Genomic DNA, 16374 nt, shown 5'->3' with positions numbered 1-16374 from the left:
GCAGATTAGCAGATTTGTTGTTTTATAATTGACACAATTCTATGTACGTTTATGCTCTTATTATCTTATCATTGACATTCGTATGCCTTACAAAATGAACATAATTTAACTTAAGCTAAATTTTTAACAGTAATATTTCGTCGGTTGAGTAAAGCTAACAAAGAGTTTGATTTTCCAAAAAAAAAAAAAATAAAAATTTCTTTATGCAAATTCCGGGATAGAGTCAAATATGTATATATCCGGCTGAGAACTTTCCATTCGTCATTCCTCAAAATTATATGACGCATGATTTTCAGTACAACAAAAATCAAAAAATTACGATTTATTCGTTAGATAAAAGTTTTAATCGGTTTTTCGAAGTTCCAATTTTTTTTAGAACACTTTAAAGAAAGAAATAGTCGACCTATTTTTTTTATTGTAAAATATAAATAATAAACAAAAGCAGCTCTGCAGCTATACCCCGTAAATTATGGCCAGAGATAGGGTTCAACATTATAAATGAATCACTGCCGTAGTTTTAGTTTAGTTATGAAAGGAGAGCATTAAAAAATCTCATTTAAAACTTTCGTAATGCAGGTATAAAAGTACAGGTAATTTCGTTCTTCCGTGTCTTCACAAATTTCAGTTTTTTCAGATTCGGCTAATTTTTGGAGCACCATTTGCTAGATTGTTGGACAGTTTCAACGTCATATTTGTGCAAAAGATTCTTGTCCAAATTTAGCATTCATATGCTGCGTATCCAAAACATTAACCTAAATGTGTGTGTCGATCCATAGGAGAAGTTGGGATCCTCTGCTATCTCTCTTGTGCCAACACGACGCTTTTACAACACTGTTTATTCAACTTTTTCAATGCTATCGTGGATGGCCGACTCGAATGAGGCAAGTTTTCGATGGCTCACAACCTTCGCTGAATACTTTGCATTTGAATGACACGCGGAAGGATGTGAGTCATCGGAAACTTGGCGCATTTGTTCATGATAAAGTAGACTTTCAATGAAGCCGTGAGTGATTCCATTTAAAACATAGAATTTCACGAAAACTTGTTGGTCAATCTTTTTCCATCGAAAAAATTGCCGCGTCGTAAACATTTTGCCATAAACACATTAATTGACATGTAGACTAGGTTAGATAATTTTAAAAATCATAGTTGGAAAAATAATTTAGCACGGTCTGAAGTCAGGAAGAGGAAGAAGACGGGGGAACTGAATTTTTAATGGCTGAAACGGTTTGACCCAATTTCCGAGAAAACTACGAATCCTATATAAAAATGTTATATGACAAAGTTGTAGAAGAAGTTGTAGAAAGATTTAAATTATTTATAAACATTTTTTTCACATAACCCCAAAATTTATATAATATAAACATTTGAGATTTTTGGTTTTTATTCGATTCGATAGACAATTTTAATATTATATCCCAAATACATATATCGCGTTTTTTCTTATATTGAAAATATTAAGGGGCTACATGGGTTTCCTCGGGTAAAAACAGCCGTTTTCTCTTAATTAAAAAATTAAATATTTTATTAGAACTTTTAATTTGTTGTGAAACGTACACAATTAACAAAGATACACAGAAATATTTGGAAAAAAATATTTTAAACTCGACCATAGCAACACCATTTCCTGTGACCCTCGAAAAAAGATGGGCCCGCGTTGGCAAAATAACTCCTTACATGGTCATATAAAGTGAAAAAAATACTTGTTTTAGTTAAAACCTTAACTAATAACTTGGACCAAGGAAAAAAAACTGAAAATTGGATTTTTGGCAGACATTTTTACAGAAAAATTGAAAATTTCAGGGAAATTTAATTTAGCGAAATTTTTTTTGAGTAGTTCTCGAGAAACCGACTTCAAAAACATAGTTTCGAGAAAAACGCGTTTAAAAACGCCGCATTTAGTCTAGCTAGCTTCGAGCGCACAAGTTCTCAAGGTTGTAGCTCCGAAACTATTATTCGGATCAACTTGAATTTGGGACAATATTCTAGAGGTGTTGTAGAATTTAATAAGACAATAAAAAATCGGCATTTTGAAACCTGTAAAACCATGTAACCCCTTAAGAAGGACACCTTATTTCGATTTAAATTCGAAAAGAAAACAATTTTCAAACAAAATTGCTCACATCAAGATATCGGATGATTTTAAAAAGTCAGTAGACTTCTCTACTTTCTGATGGTATACAAATATATACAAAATATAAGGTACACTTTTTCAGAAACTGCAAAAAATACATCAAATTTACATACATACATACATATACATATATACATAATTTAAAAAATTTGAATTGTGTTTGGTTTTTTACTTCATTACCTAAAGATAATTTGCGAAGTATGTTTTTTATTTTTAAATTTTTGTTTGATTTTTCTTTTATGTGCTAAATAAAGCTTAAACCAATAATTATTTTAATGACAAATGAAATTCTCCAACAGCCTTCACTTCTCTAAAGCAAATGTTGAACAAGTGACGTGCTAATTAGACACATCTCATCATATACATTGGGAAGGGAGGGGGCAGTCCAATCAGTGAATCAGTGGTGTTCACTTCATTAACTTTTCGCATTTCATAAACGTATTTTTTTTTAGAACTTGTTTAAATTGAGCAAATTTTAGTTATAATTACTTCTTACACAAAAACACTGCGCATACTTTTGTATGAACACATAAAGGAATGTAATTACAGTTCTCGTTTTTCTCAAATTTGTATCTACGAGTTATTACGTTTTAGCTTTTAGTTTCGCTGTTGAATTTTTAATGCAATTTTTATTTTCATATGAAATAATAAACATACCTATTGTAAAGTTTGGCGAGCATGCATGCACTTATACAATATGACAAATGCTTATGACTCTGCATATTGGTGCCATGGACCCCTTGCAGTCGAAACAACTAGTTACAACTACTTTACAACCAGGTTTGAACCACATGCCGGACTAGTCAGCTGACAGAGTATTTTCCATGCAAGTAACTAGTACGATTTGGTCAGCTGTGCATCAGTCTCAACTAGTTCAGAACAGATACAGTACAGTTTATATGCTCAGAAAATTTAATTTTTGATTTTATTCTGGTTTTCATTGCTTCATCAAAAATCATCGATACTTTTCTAACAAGTTCGATTTTAATCAGTAAATTGCCATAGTAAACTGGTATTTTTGTTGACTTGTTCGCTGTTTCACTGCATGGTCCCTATAACACACGCGCACTCACACCAACAGCAGTTACTCGAAGTCTTTTAATTTGGCAGCGACATACAAAAACCATTAATTTGCCCCCCAACCGACTGGCAGTTCAGTGTCGCAGGAAGCCGCAGTTGTTGGGCTACGCCACACTTCACCGTGCAACGCCACAAATGAAACGACCAAAATTTAGCAGCAAACACGCAGGCATCACTAATGCTGCACGTTCGGGTAATTGCTGCACAAATACTCCATACACCAATTGCATGTGGTGCTCGTGCTCGTATGCAACGCTGGCACATCGTGTATGCATACATACTTAGATATTTGTGTATGCCCAAAATCCTTCTGCAAAGAGTTACGAATCGCTGCTACTGCTGCGATAGACAGCAGGTTCGGCAGCTGCAGGTACACTAGGGTGGTTAGAAGTAATGAAATTTACCTGATATTTTGAATTATTTTGTAACCAATGATACCAAAAATGAACTTATTTCAAGTTCCAAAGAAGATTTGTAGTATATTTCATATTCATTTTTCGGATTGACCATTTTTAGTGATTTTGATAAATATAGATCTTCTTTAAGATGATCACTCTGTTCAAAAGCTCCTAAAACTTAACGATTTAAACGAAATTAGATCTCCGAAAGTACAGTCCTTGGCCAGTTAAAGACCGGGTCAATTTCGGAAACTTAGAACCTCCTTACATGCCCTGCTAACCTCTACCCATCCGACACCCCACTCCCTATGGTCCGACCCCGTCGAAACAGCACGTTTCTTGGGCCTACCGTTGGATGACCTCGAGGACCACTTATTTAATCTTTACCTTACCTTACGAGGATTAGATACCCTGTACAACAACAACATCAAAACCTCCACATAAACTTAGTTCGGAATAGGCTGAAAACCTGTAAGTCTCCATTTGTCGAATAACAACAAGGCGCAAACAACAAATAGTAGGCAGAAAGTCCTTAGTGATGCCATAAAAATAGAACTCCTGTAATTCGAACTTACAAATCAGTAAAGTGCCTTGTGGCCGATAAGAATTTGCTCAGGCGTTCAATTTTTATTCCCACCAATTCGGTGGGACATCTGAAAGTGTGAGCTCCCAAATGTTCAAGCGTTTTCGCAAACGGCAGGACAATCAAAAAGGAAGTGCTAAAATGATTCCACCTCGACTTCTTTCATACAACTTCTACAGCTGACGTCGGATAAGATTTTCAACCTTAGGGTATTGGCCTGTTGGAACCTCCACAACCAGGGAGAGGCTAGCCTTACTGAGGGCAAATAGCTCACTGGATCGCTTAAGAACGATCTTGAACCAAAAGGGTCTTGCGATAGCGCATGAACCAATGGTAGCCCGAAGTTGGCCACGTTTCCGCGAAGCACAGCTATCCAGTAGTAGAACAAAGGAGAAGAGGGGAGCAGCGACCCGTTCCCATTTTACTTATATCTTACTTGGCAGCTCATCAGCTTTACTTCTGACTCAGATCTTCTATCCCTCTCTAAATAAACCATCTCAGTTTTATTAGGATAAATGACGAGGCCACTTCCCACCGCCCAATTAGTTACGACGCTGCAATACCCTTGCGTTGAACTCGTACACGGTACTTTTAGAAGTTTTCTTTGACCATGAGTGCTTCATCGTCTGTATAGGCAATCATGCCATGTTTGTCAAGCTTAGGTCGTTGACCACCATAATCCATAGAAGAGGAGAAGCAAGTCCGAGTATGGACGGTACCTCGATCCGGAACGATAACACTATCGCAGAGAAGACTGAAGGTTTTTTAGGTTCGATTCAACGCCAAAACCGTCCAGAGCTAGGGTGCTATTAAAAGCTCCATTAATATCAACGAAATTCTCAACAGCGAATTCCTCAAGTCATGAAGCGATAGCTTGGAGCTCTCTTTACAATAAATATAATTAAAATATTAATCGATAAGTAGTAATTTCTCATTCGATAAATTCCTAACAGTATTTATATTTGAATCGTCGGAGGCGTTATAAAATATATGCGTATATATAAATGATCGGCGTGATGAGCTGAATTGTCAGGTCCGTCTGTCTGTATATACGCGAACTAGTCCCTCAGCTTTTGGGCTATCGGTTTGAATTTTTAACACGTCCTTTCCTCCCAAAGAAACTGCTCATTTGTCAGATTCATCGTTATCGAAGCACTATAGCATGAAGCTGCCATAAAAACTGACCGTTCCCACGACAGTTGGGTCCACATAACCCGAACGGACCCGGATGTTTTTATCCGGTCAAGAACTTTCAACTCCGCAAAATTATGCCGTTACAACAACAACAGCATACAAACTGATCGATATAAATTAAGTCCTTGTTTGGAAAATTATTTTATTTGTGGAGATCATTATAGCTGTGGTGCAACCGAATTAAAAGTCTTTTCTTGTGTATAAACTGGAGCTTATTTCAGTTCAGTGCATTTCTACTGAACTGTTTTTCAATAAACATTCTTTAATTTTTAATTTCAAGTGTCTGAAAAGACGGTTCGGCCTAATGTATGCAATCATCTACACTAGGCATATTTGCTTTGTTGTTTCTCGCCAGGCCGTCTATACAACCTATGCTGAACAGCAAGCTGCTGTAGTAGGAAAGCACATAAATATTCATATATGCATTTATATGTGTATGTGTGTGTGTATGCTGAACTACGAGTACGGGCCTCCTATCTAGCCTTGCCAAACAAGCTGGTCTCCAAAGCAAATTTGAAGTTGCAGTTGCAGTCGCAAATACCGTCGAGTGGCTGCCACTGCTGCCAACTGCGCCCAACTAGTCGCAGTACCTTCAGCACAGTTTCATTTGCGGCTGAGTGAGGCGCATCCTTTGTGCCAGTTTTTCTGTAAGTTTTCCACGATTTTTCCGCTAAAGCAATCTCATTTTCATAAATTTACATCGTGGCAGGCAGCGATTTGCTCTAAGAAAACAAACAAAAAAGCAAAAAAAAAACACAAAAAGGGGAGCCAAAAAAGTGAACAAAGGATACTATATTAGAAACAGAGACACATATTGCATGGGCGTGCAGTGAAAGCTGAATAGAATGGCTGTGGAGTGTGTGGCGGGGGGGGGGCAAGTGTGAAGAGAAGCGAGAGGAAAAAGTTATATTTTTTTCCAAGAAACTTTGGCGCTTGTGTCGTGAGTTATTGTTTGTGTGTGTGCGCTTGGGAGCTGGCTGCTGCAGCAAAAATTAAAACAACAACAACAACAGCAGCAATATTGATGGGCAGTGTAGAGGGTAAAGAGCGGCATGATGATAAGCACCGCATGCGCATGCTAAGCTTTTTGCACTCTTGTTGCAATCTATATAGCGTTTGTTGTTGTTGTTATAATAATTATGCTGTTGTTATTGTTGCTGCAGCTGCTATTGCAACTTTCTCGCATGCATTGGTGGCATACAATGATGCTTTATGACAGTATACCGCACAAATAAGGCGCTCGTGCTCTTGCATGTGTGTGTGTGCAAATGTTTGTGTCTCACAAACTCACCAATACATGCCACGGGTTGTTGTTAGCTTTATTTTTGTTGATGTTGACTTTGTTTTTGTTGCTGCTGTTGTTTATGTTGCAGAAACACAGGGCGTAAATATGCATGTATGTATAGGTGTGTGTGTGTTTGAGTGTGCGTGAGAGCGCAGAGCTGCAGGTGGTGCAGCCGTTAGGCTTTGATGCGCCTATAAAGCAGCTATATGCGTTTGTTGTCATTCGTCGTGTTCGACGTTGTCATCGGCAGCGCACACACAACTACAAATGCACAACTTCGTTGAATGGGTGCATTTCGTATATGTACAGTTATATTTATGTATGTATGTGTGCATGGGTGTGCGTGCTTGGCTGGTTATTGTTGTGGTGGCGTCTTGGGTAGCTGTTGTATGTTGCCCGCCATATTATTGTTGTTGTTGTTTTTTTACATTTTCACTTCACTCTCTCTCTCGTTATCGTTCCCTGGCCATGCAGCGGCCACTGTTGTTGCGATTGCGGTTGCTGTGGCTCTGGCTGCCGCCACTTTCATGGTGTATGCATCTCGAGATTTACAGTAACAAATCCGAGGCATTTAGTTTACGCTCAATCCGCTAGGGGGGCGCACTAGCACTAGCACCAGCGCGCGTTTTGGCATATTTTTCCGCGCTGTCTACTCCGCAGCGCTCAGCACAGCGCGGCGCTGGTCGTGTACATACACAGTCGCGTGCAATTTGTTTTTCCAGGCAGTTGTGATGGAGGCGCCGAGCCGAGCCGGAGCGCAATGGTGTCAGCACCAGCACCAGCAGCAGTTGTGGATCTGGTATGCGAGCGCGCGCGCGGTTTCAACTTCTTTGGCTGCTGCATTAGCCACCATTGAATCTTCGGTCTGAGTTAGAACTTCCGCCACACTTGCGTGTAGAACAATATCCCGTTATTTTTATTTGTCTTCTTGGTGTTTGTTTTTTTTCATCGCTATGTGCGCGTTTGTGTGTGACTCCGCTGAACGGATACGAATCCGGATCTAGGCATTTTGGTTTGATTTATTTGACATTCGTTAAGTCACGTGGAAAAATAAAAGCCCCGTTAATGATATTTATGCAGCGCTAGTAGAGGCCGCACTCGCCAAGTGGCACAGCATACCGTTAGCATACGTTTGCAACACGCGAGGTGTGCGTCGGCCGTCGGCCGGCTAACCAACTAACAAGCATTTCGCCTGGCCGACATATTGACAAGAGAGATGGAACAGCTGCTCGTTACCCTGATCCATGTCCGTGCGCGACCGCGTAAACAGGGCGGACACGCAGCCTAACCGCGCCACTTACATTGTGGACAAGTGTGATTTGTGGCTGTGGCGTTGTGTCGTTTGTGCCGGTCATTGTGTGCGTTTGGGACATATGCTTCGTTAGCGCAGACTTTATGCAAAATTAAACCCTCATCAAATTGAATTCATACAAAGAAAATAATTGAACAAAAAAAAAACGAAAGAGAAAACGGAAAAAGTACACGAAGAAGCAATCGAACAAAGCGAAAACGATAAAACAATAAACGTCACTGTGTGCTTAGTGTCAATAGGGAATACGCAACGGGCCTAATGCCGTCGCGCCGCCATCAACGCCACCAGCCACCAGCGCGCGCTAGTGTACGCTAATGAAAAGTGCCAAAATTGCCGAAAAATCGCAAGCGCTTGTGCCTTACCGCGGTGAGCGGCGAGCGTCGCATCGAAATTCGCTGATAACTGCTGACCTAATTTGTATGTAATCAGCGCCGAAACACGCACAACGACAGCGCCGCAGTCAACAGCGCCTGCAGTGGCGTGAGCGCCAGCCTCATTGCAAGACCCTGAGCAAAGCTGTGCAGGACTCGGCGGTCCGCAACTACGTGCCAATTACATATGAAACTTGTAAGATTCGAAAATTTCGTATTTGACGTCGCGCGCTCGGTGACGCGCTCCATAAAACTACAACACCGCGCGCGCCGCCGTCCCGGTGCACAGTGCGCCATGGCGTATGCGTGACCAGCGACACTAATGGCGCTCCGAAATCCGAAATTTTTTGGCGGCAAAAACTACAAGTAACCAATCATTGAGTGCCAAACTAATTTTCCTTTCACCAAACTTGGTCATTGCAAGTGCCATTATTACCATTGTGATTGCTGCTGTTCGCTCTGCGTTATTGTTATTGTTGCGCTACGCAAAGAAACAAATAAAAATTAATAGTTAATAGATACATATGCACATATATACACACAAAAACATATATATATTTATATACAGACCATGTTTTAATTGAGTGTTCAGCGCACGTTTCGTCCCAAAACTGGGTGTTGATTTGCCAACAACAACAACAACAATGCTGCAGCTGTTGTTGCTGGCGTTAGTGTGTTGTGTGGCGGCAAATGGATATGCTGTGATGCCTTCAAGGAAGCGCAACCGTTATTGCTGCTGCTAGGCGATGCCGCTAACACCACCACCACCATGACATTTGTGACAAGCCCCGGGCGAAAGTAATGTTAGCAATTATCGACGAATCGTGTTCTGTGAATTGATAACCCAAGTGTGAAAAATAAAAAAAAAACATTAAAATACAATAACAACAATGCCGAGAGCAGAACGATTGATTTAAAATTAAAATCCAAATAGAAACGCGCTGCCATGTCGCGCGCGCGCGTCTTTGTGTGTGTGCTATTTAACGTGACACCAACATTTTATGGTGGTGCCAAGGGATAAGCGTCGCATGAAGAGCACTTACCGACACCACAGACACTCTGCGACCTCTGAGACCTCGTCCACCACGACCACCAACACCACCACCACCAGCAGCTTCAAACGTACCTACTTGCTTGCTTACATACATATGTACCTAAAAGTCGACGAATACTACGTACTAGTCGCAGTACCATTCGCAATTGCACAGTGTATATGTACGTGTATAGGTGGGCGTCGAACGATTTTTGAATGGATGAGGAGGAAAATTTGTATGATTCATCATCGTCAGGATCGATTGTTTTCCAGTGGATTGGCTTAGAGACGGCCGACCAGCTGCCACCATACATAATGCGCTACTACAATAATTTGCATCACCAGGTATGTACGTGCAACACACGCATACACAAACACACCCTTGTATATACCTGTCTATATATGTAGAGTGAGTCTAAAATTTGTGTACTGTCATGTACTTAGCTGCTCCTGCAGAGATTTTTGTTTCTTTCGCTTCGTATATGGATTGCTGGAAATTTGAATGTAATGGTCAAAAATTTGTATTTTTGTAATTTCGCTGTGTAAGCTCTGGTTGGTTCGTCTGCGCCACACCACGTCCTATTTCAATTTTAGTGCACGAGTAGCTTGCTGTTTTAGCTGGTTGGAAATGGCCGACTACAAAGGCGATTAAGGGCTTAGCAATAAGCCGAACGAGTAGATCATAAAACAAAAGGAAACAAAAGGAAAAAAATATGATGTTGAAAAGCTTTTTCATTTCTCATTTGTATCATTAGCGTGTGCCCAATAACTGCTGGCTGTTTGCTGTTGTTTTTTTTTTGTTAGGAAGCTTGTGTTTGTTGAGTGCTGCCAAATTTGTGTTACCATTGTACTTGCTAAGTTAGGAAATGGACAGTGGAAATGTATGTGTTCTTTTTTTTCGTTTTTTTGGCCAGCAAATGTGAGCTCAAAATGGAAGCAAAAAATAGCAAAATTAAATCCGCTAAAGGTAGCAAAAACTTGGCTTTTAAGTGCTTGCAACTTTTCACCGTGTGTTTCGTGGAGTAAATCAGCATGTCGACGCTTTAATTAAGCAGCCAAACAGCCAAGAAGTTGCAACTGAGTTTATAACTGTAATTTTGAAGTACATGCCTTGCAAGATAGAAACTTTTGCCATACTTAGAAACCAAATTTTGCAAGTCAAAGCTTTCAGCGGCGGTAATAATTAATTTTGACTTAAGTTTTCATTCTTAAGTTGCCTTAGATATCCTTAAACTATGCGCACAAAGCGGTTTAAGGTAGAAACTGCTTTAGCTCATTCTTTTTTTGACGTAGATACCCCTTAGGCGATTATAGCCGAGTTTACAACAGCGCGCCAATCGTTCTACCTTTTCGCTGTCTGACGCCAATTGGAGATTCCAAGTGTAGTCAGGTGCTTTTCCACCTTTCTGGTCTTTCCAACAGAGTGGAGGTCTTGCTCTCCTTCTACTTCTTCGGCGGGTACGGCGTCGAATACTCCCAGAATGTTTCATCCATTCGGACGACAGGATAATGCTAATGACAGCATATATTTCGTCTAGCCCTCGTTCGGTACCAGAACCATTTTCTTCGCTTCCTTATCCAACTTGGAAAAGGTAGTACTAACGGGAAATATTCTATAGAGATTCCATAGGCATGAAAAGTCACTAGAAACAAGATCCCTAGAATAATTTCTTTACGAAACATTATTTTCTTTCTTTTCCAATTTCAATAATGCTACACCAGAGACACTCGTGAGAGTTGTTCTGTTCTCAAGATAGTCAGTCACAATTATTTATCGCGTATCCCAATATGGTCGCCATAACTTTCCCAGTTGACTCTTTCTTTCCTTCTTTTCACGCCGAAAAACGTGATTGACAAGTTCATGTAGCTCACCTAGACTCAAAGTAACAAAAACTTAACCTATCTGGAGCATCTGAACGTATTCATCGTTGGAAAAGATGGTTAAAAGAGCAATGACTTGATATAAGTATTTGAAAGTCTATGTAGATAAAGCCAGGTTGTATAATGGTACAAGCAGTAGTACTATTACATACTAAAGACTAGAAGGTTGTTCTCATCGGATTCCGTTATACGGATCGGATACGTTGTAATGTAAGCGTTGGTCGATGTAGTATCATTTTTTATTATTGCATTGTTGTTATGTTGGTCCCACGAATTAGCCAGAAAGGGTTGGTCACACATTGTTGTTGTTGATTGCTCACTTCTCCGCAGAGCTGGCGTTTAGTACCTCTGACCTCGCCCGGGCAACGGAATTTGCCATCAGCACGTGCCTCAACACCTTAGCTTAGGTAGGTGTTGATGTGGGTATCCTCATACTTGTTACAATAGATTGTAGGCGTAAAACCGAGGGTTTATTCATCCATGCCTCCATAATGTGTGTTAGCTTCCCAGTTGGGAACGTCCATGGTCCACGGCAAGGCGACCAACGCTGAAGTACAATACTCATATTAAGTTTGGCACGAAGTTTGTAATGTCCACAAGATAATGTCGAAATCAGCCTGACGACTTGAGTCTATTTAACCAAGTTTGTCTCTATCTGTCGAACAAGTGTTTCAGTTTTTGAGATATCAATTTGAAATTTTGCACACAGGAAATCCGCAGTCTCCAAACATATTCAGATCGAAGCACTATACCATATAGCTGTCATATACTGAAAAGCTGATTTAACGAGATCTCCGCAAAACTAATACGGCTATGTAAACTGACATCGAGCAAAAGCTGGAAAGACCTCGCCGAGCCGTTCGATATCAAACACACCTGTAGAAAATAATCTGGCGTACGCCGATGATATTGATATGATTGGCCTAAAAAACTGCTTCAGCTTTCTTCAAACAGGATAAGGAAGCAAAGCAAATGGATGAACGAGGGCAAGAGGAAATGTCTCTTATCATCAATCAAGCAGTCGTCGTACTCAGGCCTTAGCTTCCACGTCACTGTTCATAGTCATAATTAGAAGACGTAGATAATTTGAAATCAGCATTAACACCACCAACAACGTCAGCCTCGAAATCCAACGGAGTTAACTCTTGTTAACAGATGCACTTCGGACTGAGTAGGCAATTGAAAAGTAAAGTCCTCTCTCGATGAACAAATACCAAACTTCAAGTTACTCATCATCCCCGTCCTGATATATGTTGCAGAGGCATGAACGACGACTACATCTGATGAGTCGGCGTTACGAGTTTTCGAGAGAAAAGTTCTCCGGAAGATTTTTGTATGGTAATTTGTCATTGGCAACGGTAAATACCGCAGTTGACATAGTTCAGCGAATTAAGAGACAGTGGCTACGCTCGCCAGGGAATGTCCGAATGGATGAAAACACACCAGCCCTGAGAGCATTCGACGAAGTACCCGCCGGAGCAAGCAGCGGAAAATCTCCTCTTCGTTGAAAAGATCAGGTGGAGGAGGACCAGCTACACTTGGAATCTCCAATTGGCGCCACCTTGCGAAAAGAAGATACGACTGACGCGCAGCTGTTAATACGGCTATAAGCAATTTTTACACCAATAAAGAAGAAGATACAAATATACGAGCACATACCAATTATCATTTGATTTCTAATCTTTCAGCACAAACCCATCAAATTCAATTCTTCACTGAACTCAAATCCTAATTTTCCCAAAATTCAGTTACAGATGCCTGCAATTTTACTCGACGCTGGCTGACCGCTCACCGCATTTCGTATTAAGGCTAAAAGCGCTTGTCTAATGATTTTCTAATTTCACCATTCACTGGTGATAGTGTTGGCAACACTGTGTGTGTTACATGCTGCTATTGTGTCGCTTACATATGCATGTTGCAACAAGCGCTGTGCTGATAAATATTTCATTTTGGCGGAAAGTGATTGCAAATGAAATGCAAAAGAGACGAGATGAAAAGAATGATTCGCGAATTGGCAACGGTACTTGGCATCGAATCCATCATCTTAACGATTCACGACAAATTTGGGTGATTACTATGCCGTTACGAGTACGTGAGTACGTACGTAGCTACTATATGCATGGCTTAGCGAGTGTGTTTGATTGTGCGATTAAAGTGCTTGAAAGTGAGTGGTTGGCTACGTCGAACGCGAGCTGCTCTCGATGTGCTCGATATGCTAACTTTTGTAAGCATAAGTACATATGTATGTGTGCATGTGTGTGCTTTGGGCTGCAGTGTCTTGGACATAAGCAGTATATGTATGTGTGCGCTTGTTGTTGTTGCTAAGCTTGTGTTTTATTATTCAAATTGCAGCATTGTAAATCCTTGACCTACCCACATATGCTCAGCACACACAGACTTACATATGGATATGGATGTATATGTGTGTGTGTGTGCATTGCTTTTGCTTCACTGGTTATCCCTGTCATCCCAGCCGCTGCTGTCACTTTTACCGTTACCCAAGTCGCAACGTTGACGACGTCGGCAAGGACATCATTGTAATTCATATTCTGTCTCAAATGCTTACATCTATTTTACATGCAAACAAACAGCGACATAGCTGCGTATGTATGCGTGTGTGTGTGGATATGTATATGTCGCAGATATATGTATCGGGGTATATAACCCATGGAATTAACATTGTTCACTCGTAATCACTGCAAATCGTTCGTACCGCATTAATTAAATTTTCACAAAAGCTTCAATATTCAAATTGTAATATCATAGCAGTCAGTGGCACTCGGCACTCGTCATTGCCCGTTCCTCGTTCGTCGCTCGGTACTCGACCGTTGAATAGGTTGCTATGTACTATTGTAGACGCATTCACTTTGTGCACTTTTCATATGTAAATAAATGACAATAAACATTTTTGTTGTTGTTTTTTTTTTTTTCAAAAAATTCTATTGTTGTTGTACGATTTTTGGCCTTGTCAGTTTGTCAGTAGAAGGGATAAACGAATGCTATGCGTAGAGTGGTTTGTATGTCTGTCTATCCGCCAACATAAATACGTTCGTAAGCGCCACGAATGATTGCAACAGTTGTTGCTGTGTTATAATAGTGGCTGGAGTGCGGGGTAAAAAATTGGGGGATTGTCATTGAATCCGAAAAGTTGCCGGATTAAAGTGTTGTGCAAACCGAGATTTCATTTATAAAATTGGCTTTGAGCAGCAAAGTGGAAGATAATTGGTTCACTTGAGGTTGTTGTTAATTAATTGTATAATCCGTTGACAGCAAATTGCGGTTATCTTGGCATACATATATACATATAAACACATAAATATATATACAGCGAGCATATTGTATACTATGTATTGTATGTCTGCACATAATTGGCGGTAATAAGGTTTCTTAAATTTGGTCGTTTACCGTAATTCTTTGGGGGTTTCGCAGCCAAGGTGTACGCTCAGTGGCCACACAAATGCGTGCGAATAGTGCTCTAACTTACCCCATAAGTATACATTTACATTTATATACATACATATGTGTGTGTGTGTGCTTGGCAAAAGGGTCGTTTTAAATTGTATTCGAGTTTTATTGCCTTGGCGTTGCCCTTTTAAGAAAATTTCATGTTTAATGTGCGGTTGTGTGCGGCTAACAAGTAGTTCATTAGTAACTCAAGCGCAGCCTTATTTATTATATTTATTTTCTTAAAAGTAACTTAACCTTTTTTCAGACAATTCGCATTTTTCCAGTTGAAAAAAGTGTAATTCACTCACCTTCATTACTTTGAAGAAAGATACAAATTAGTAGTTCAAAAGCGGCTTTTGAAACATTATAATTTAATTTAAACTAATTATTTAATCAAGCCGTAGCTTAAAAATTATCATTCATATTAATTTCAAGTTATCATAACCTAACTTCACAAAGCTTGCCACTCCCTCTGTGTTCACTAATGAAGCTCAAGAAAGTTTTATATTCATTTATAAGAACATATATGTATAAGTGATCTGTGTGACTAGCTGTGTCGATTTACCCAGCCCCGTCTATCTGTCCGTCTGTATATATCGAAACTATGGCCTCAGTTTTTGAGTTATAGATCTGAAATTTACGAAAAAATTGCTCAGATCGAGTAGGTGCCATGCAAACTGAGAACAACATATTCTCAGGAAATTTTGTATGAATTTTTCTTTAAGGCAATGCTATAATCTTCGGGTATATCGACGGGTTCGGAGCACTTTAACATCTATGTACATATTTAACTGTCTTACAAAGTGACCGACTAAAATCGAGTTCTTTATCGATAGTTTTTTCGCCTTTCGAGGGCGATACAACTAGTATCGTGGTCATAAAATTTTAAGGTAGTATGGTAACCTAGGTTCAAAAAATCGATTTTTTTTTGCTTAATTTGAAAGTAAAATGTCTTGAGAACATACTGTGAAAATTTCGAACAGAAATTCGAAATATTTCGGGAGTTATAACGAGTTTCCTAGAGCGCCTCGGAGTCCAACTTTTAAGATCTTCGGGTATATCGACGGATTCGGAGCACTTTAACATCTACATATGTGCTGTCTAACATCTACATATCACTGTCATACAAAGTGACCGATTAAAATCGAGTTCTTTTATCGATACAACTATTATCATGGTCATAAAATTTTAAGGTAGTATGGTAGCTTGGATTCAAAAAATCGATTTTTTTTTGCTTAATTTGAAAGTAAAATGTCTTGAGAACATACTGTGAAAATTTCGAACAGAAATTCGAAATATTTCGGGAGTTATAACGAGTTTCCTAGAGCGCCTCGGAGTTCAACTTTTAAGATGGACCGAACGCGTTTTTCTCAAAACATTGTTTTTCTTGTCGGCCCGGGTCCTAACTTTTTTTCTACTGAGCCGATTGCTTTCAAATTTTAACAGGCTGTTCTACACACTTATAGTTCTCGTCGGTACTAACGAGAGATTTTTTTCATCCCTAACTTTTTATTTTACAACGCTTTCTTTGCTAAACTAAAAGGACTTTTTTCTCAAAGTCCACCAATTTGTTATTTACCCTTGAAATTTAAAGTAGTAGTTTAAAGTAGTAGTATTTGAAGTAGTTTCGACCAGAATGACTATAGATTAAGAATA

General features: G+C 39.6%; 1 protein-coding gene across 6 annotated transcripts in view; it reads left to right on the top strand.

Moving 5' to 3' along the window:
* Positions 1-16374, top strand: part of LOC105225732 (peripheral plasma membrane protein CASK) — a 90869-nt gene that overhangs the window by 9137 nt on the left and 65358 nt on the right. The window contains exon 1 of one of the 6 annotated variants that reach the window (XM_049449271.1): positions 8077-9735. The exons of the other annotated variants lie outside the window; for them this stretch is intronic. Coding sequence (XP_049305228.1) covers positions 9607-9735 — 129 coding nt within the window. The 5' untranslated portion in view covers positions 8077-9606. Of the gene's footprint in view, positions 1-8076; positions 9736-16374 lie in introns of those variants that run through there. 6 annotated transcript variants of the gene reach the window in all.

The sequence above is a fragment of the Bactrocera dorsalis genome, chromosome 2, assembly GCF_023373825.1.
Source record: "Bactrocera dorsalis isolate Fly_Bdor chromosome 2, ASM2337382v1, whole genome shotgun sequence".
Classification (NCBI taxonomy): domain Eukaryota; kingdom Metazoa; phylum Arthropoda; class Insecta; order Diptera; family Tephritidae; genus Bactrocera; species Bactrocera dorsalis.
This window is presented reverse-complemented; position numbering and strand designations above follow the sequence as displayed.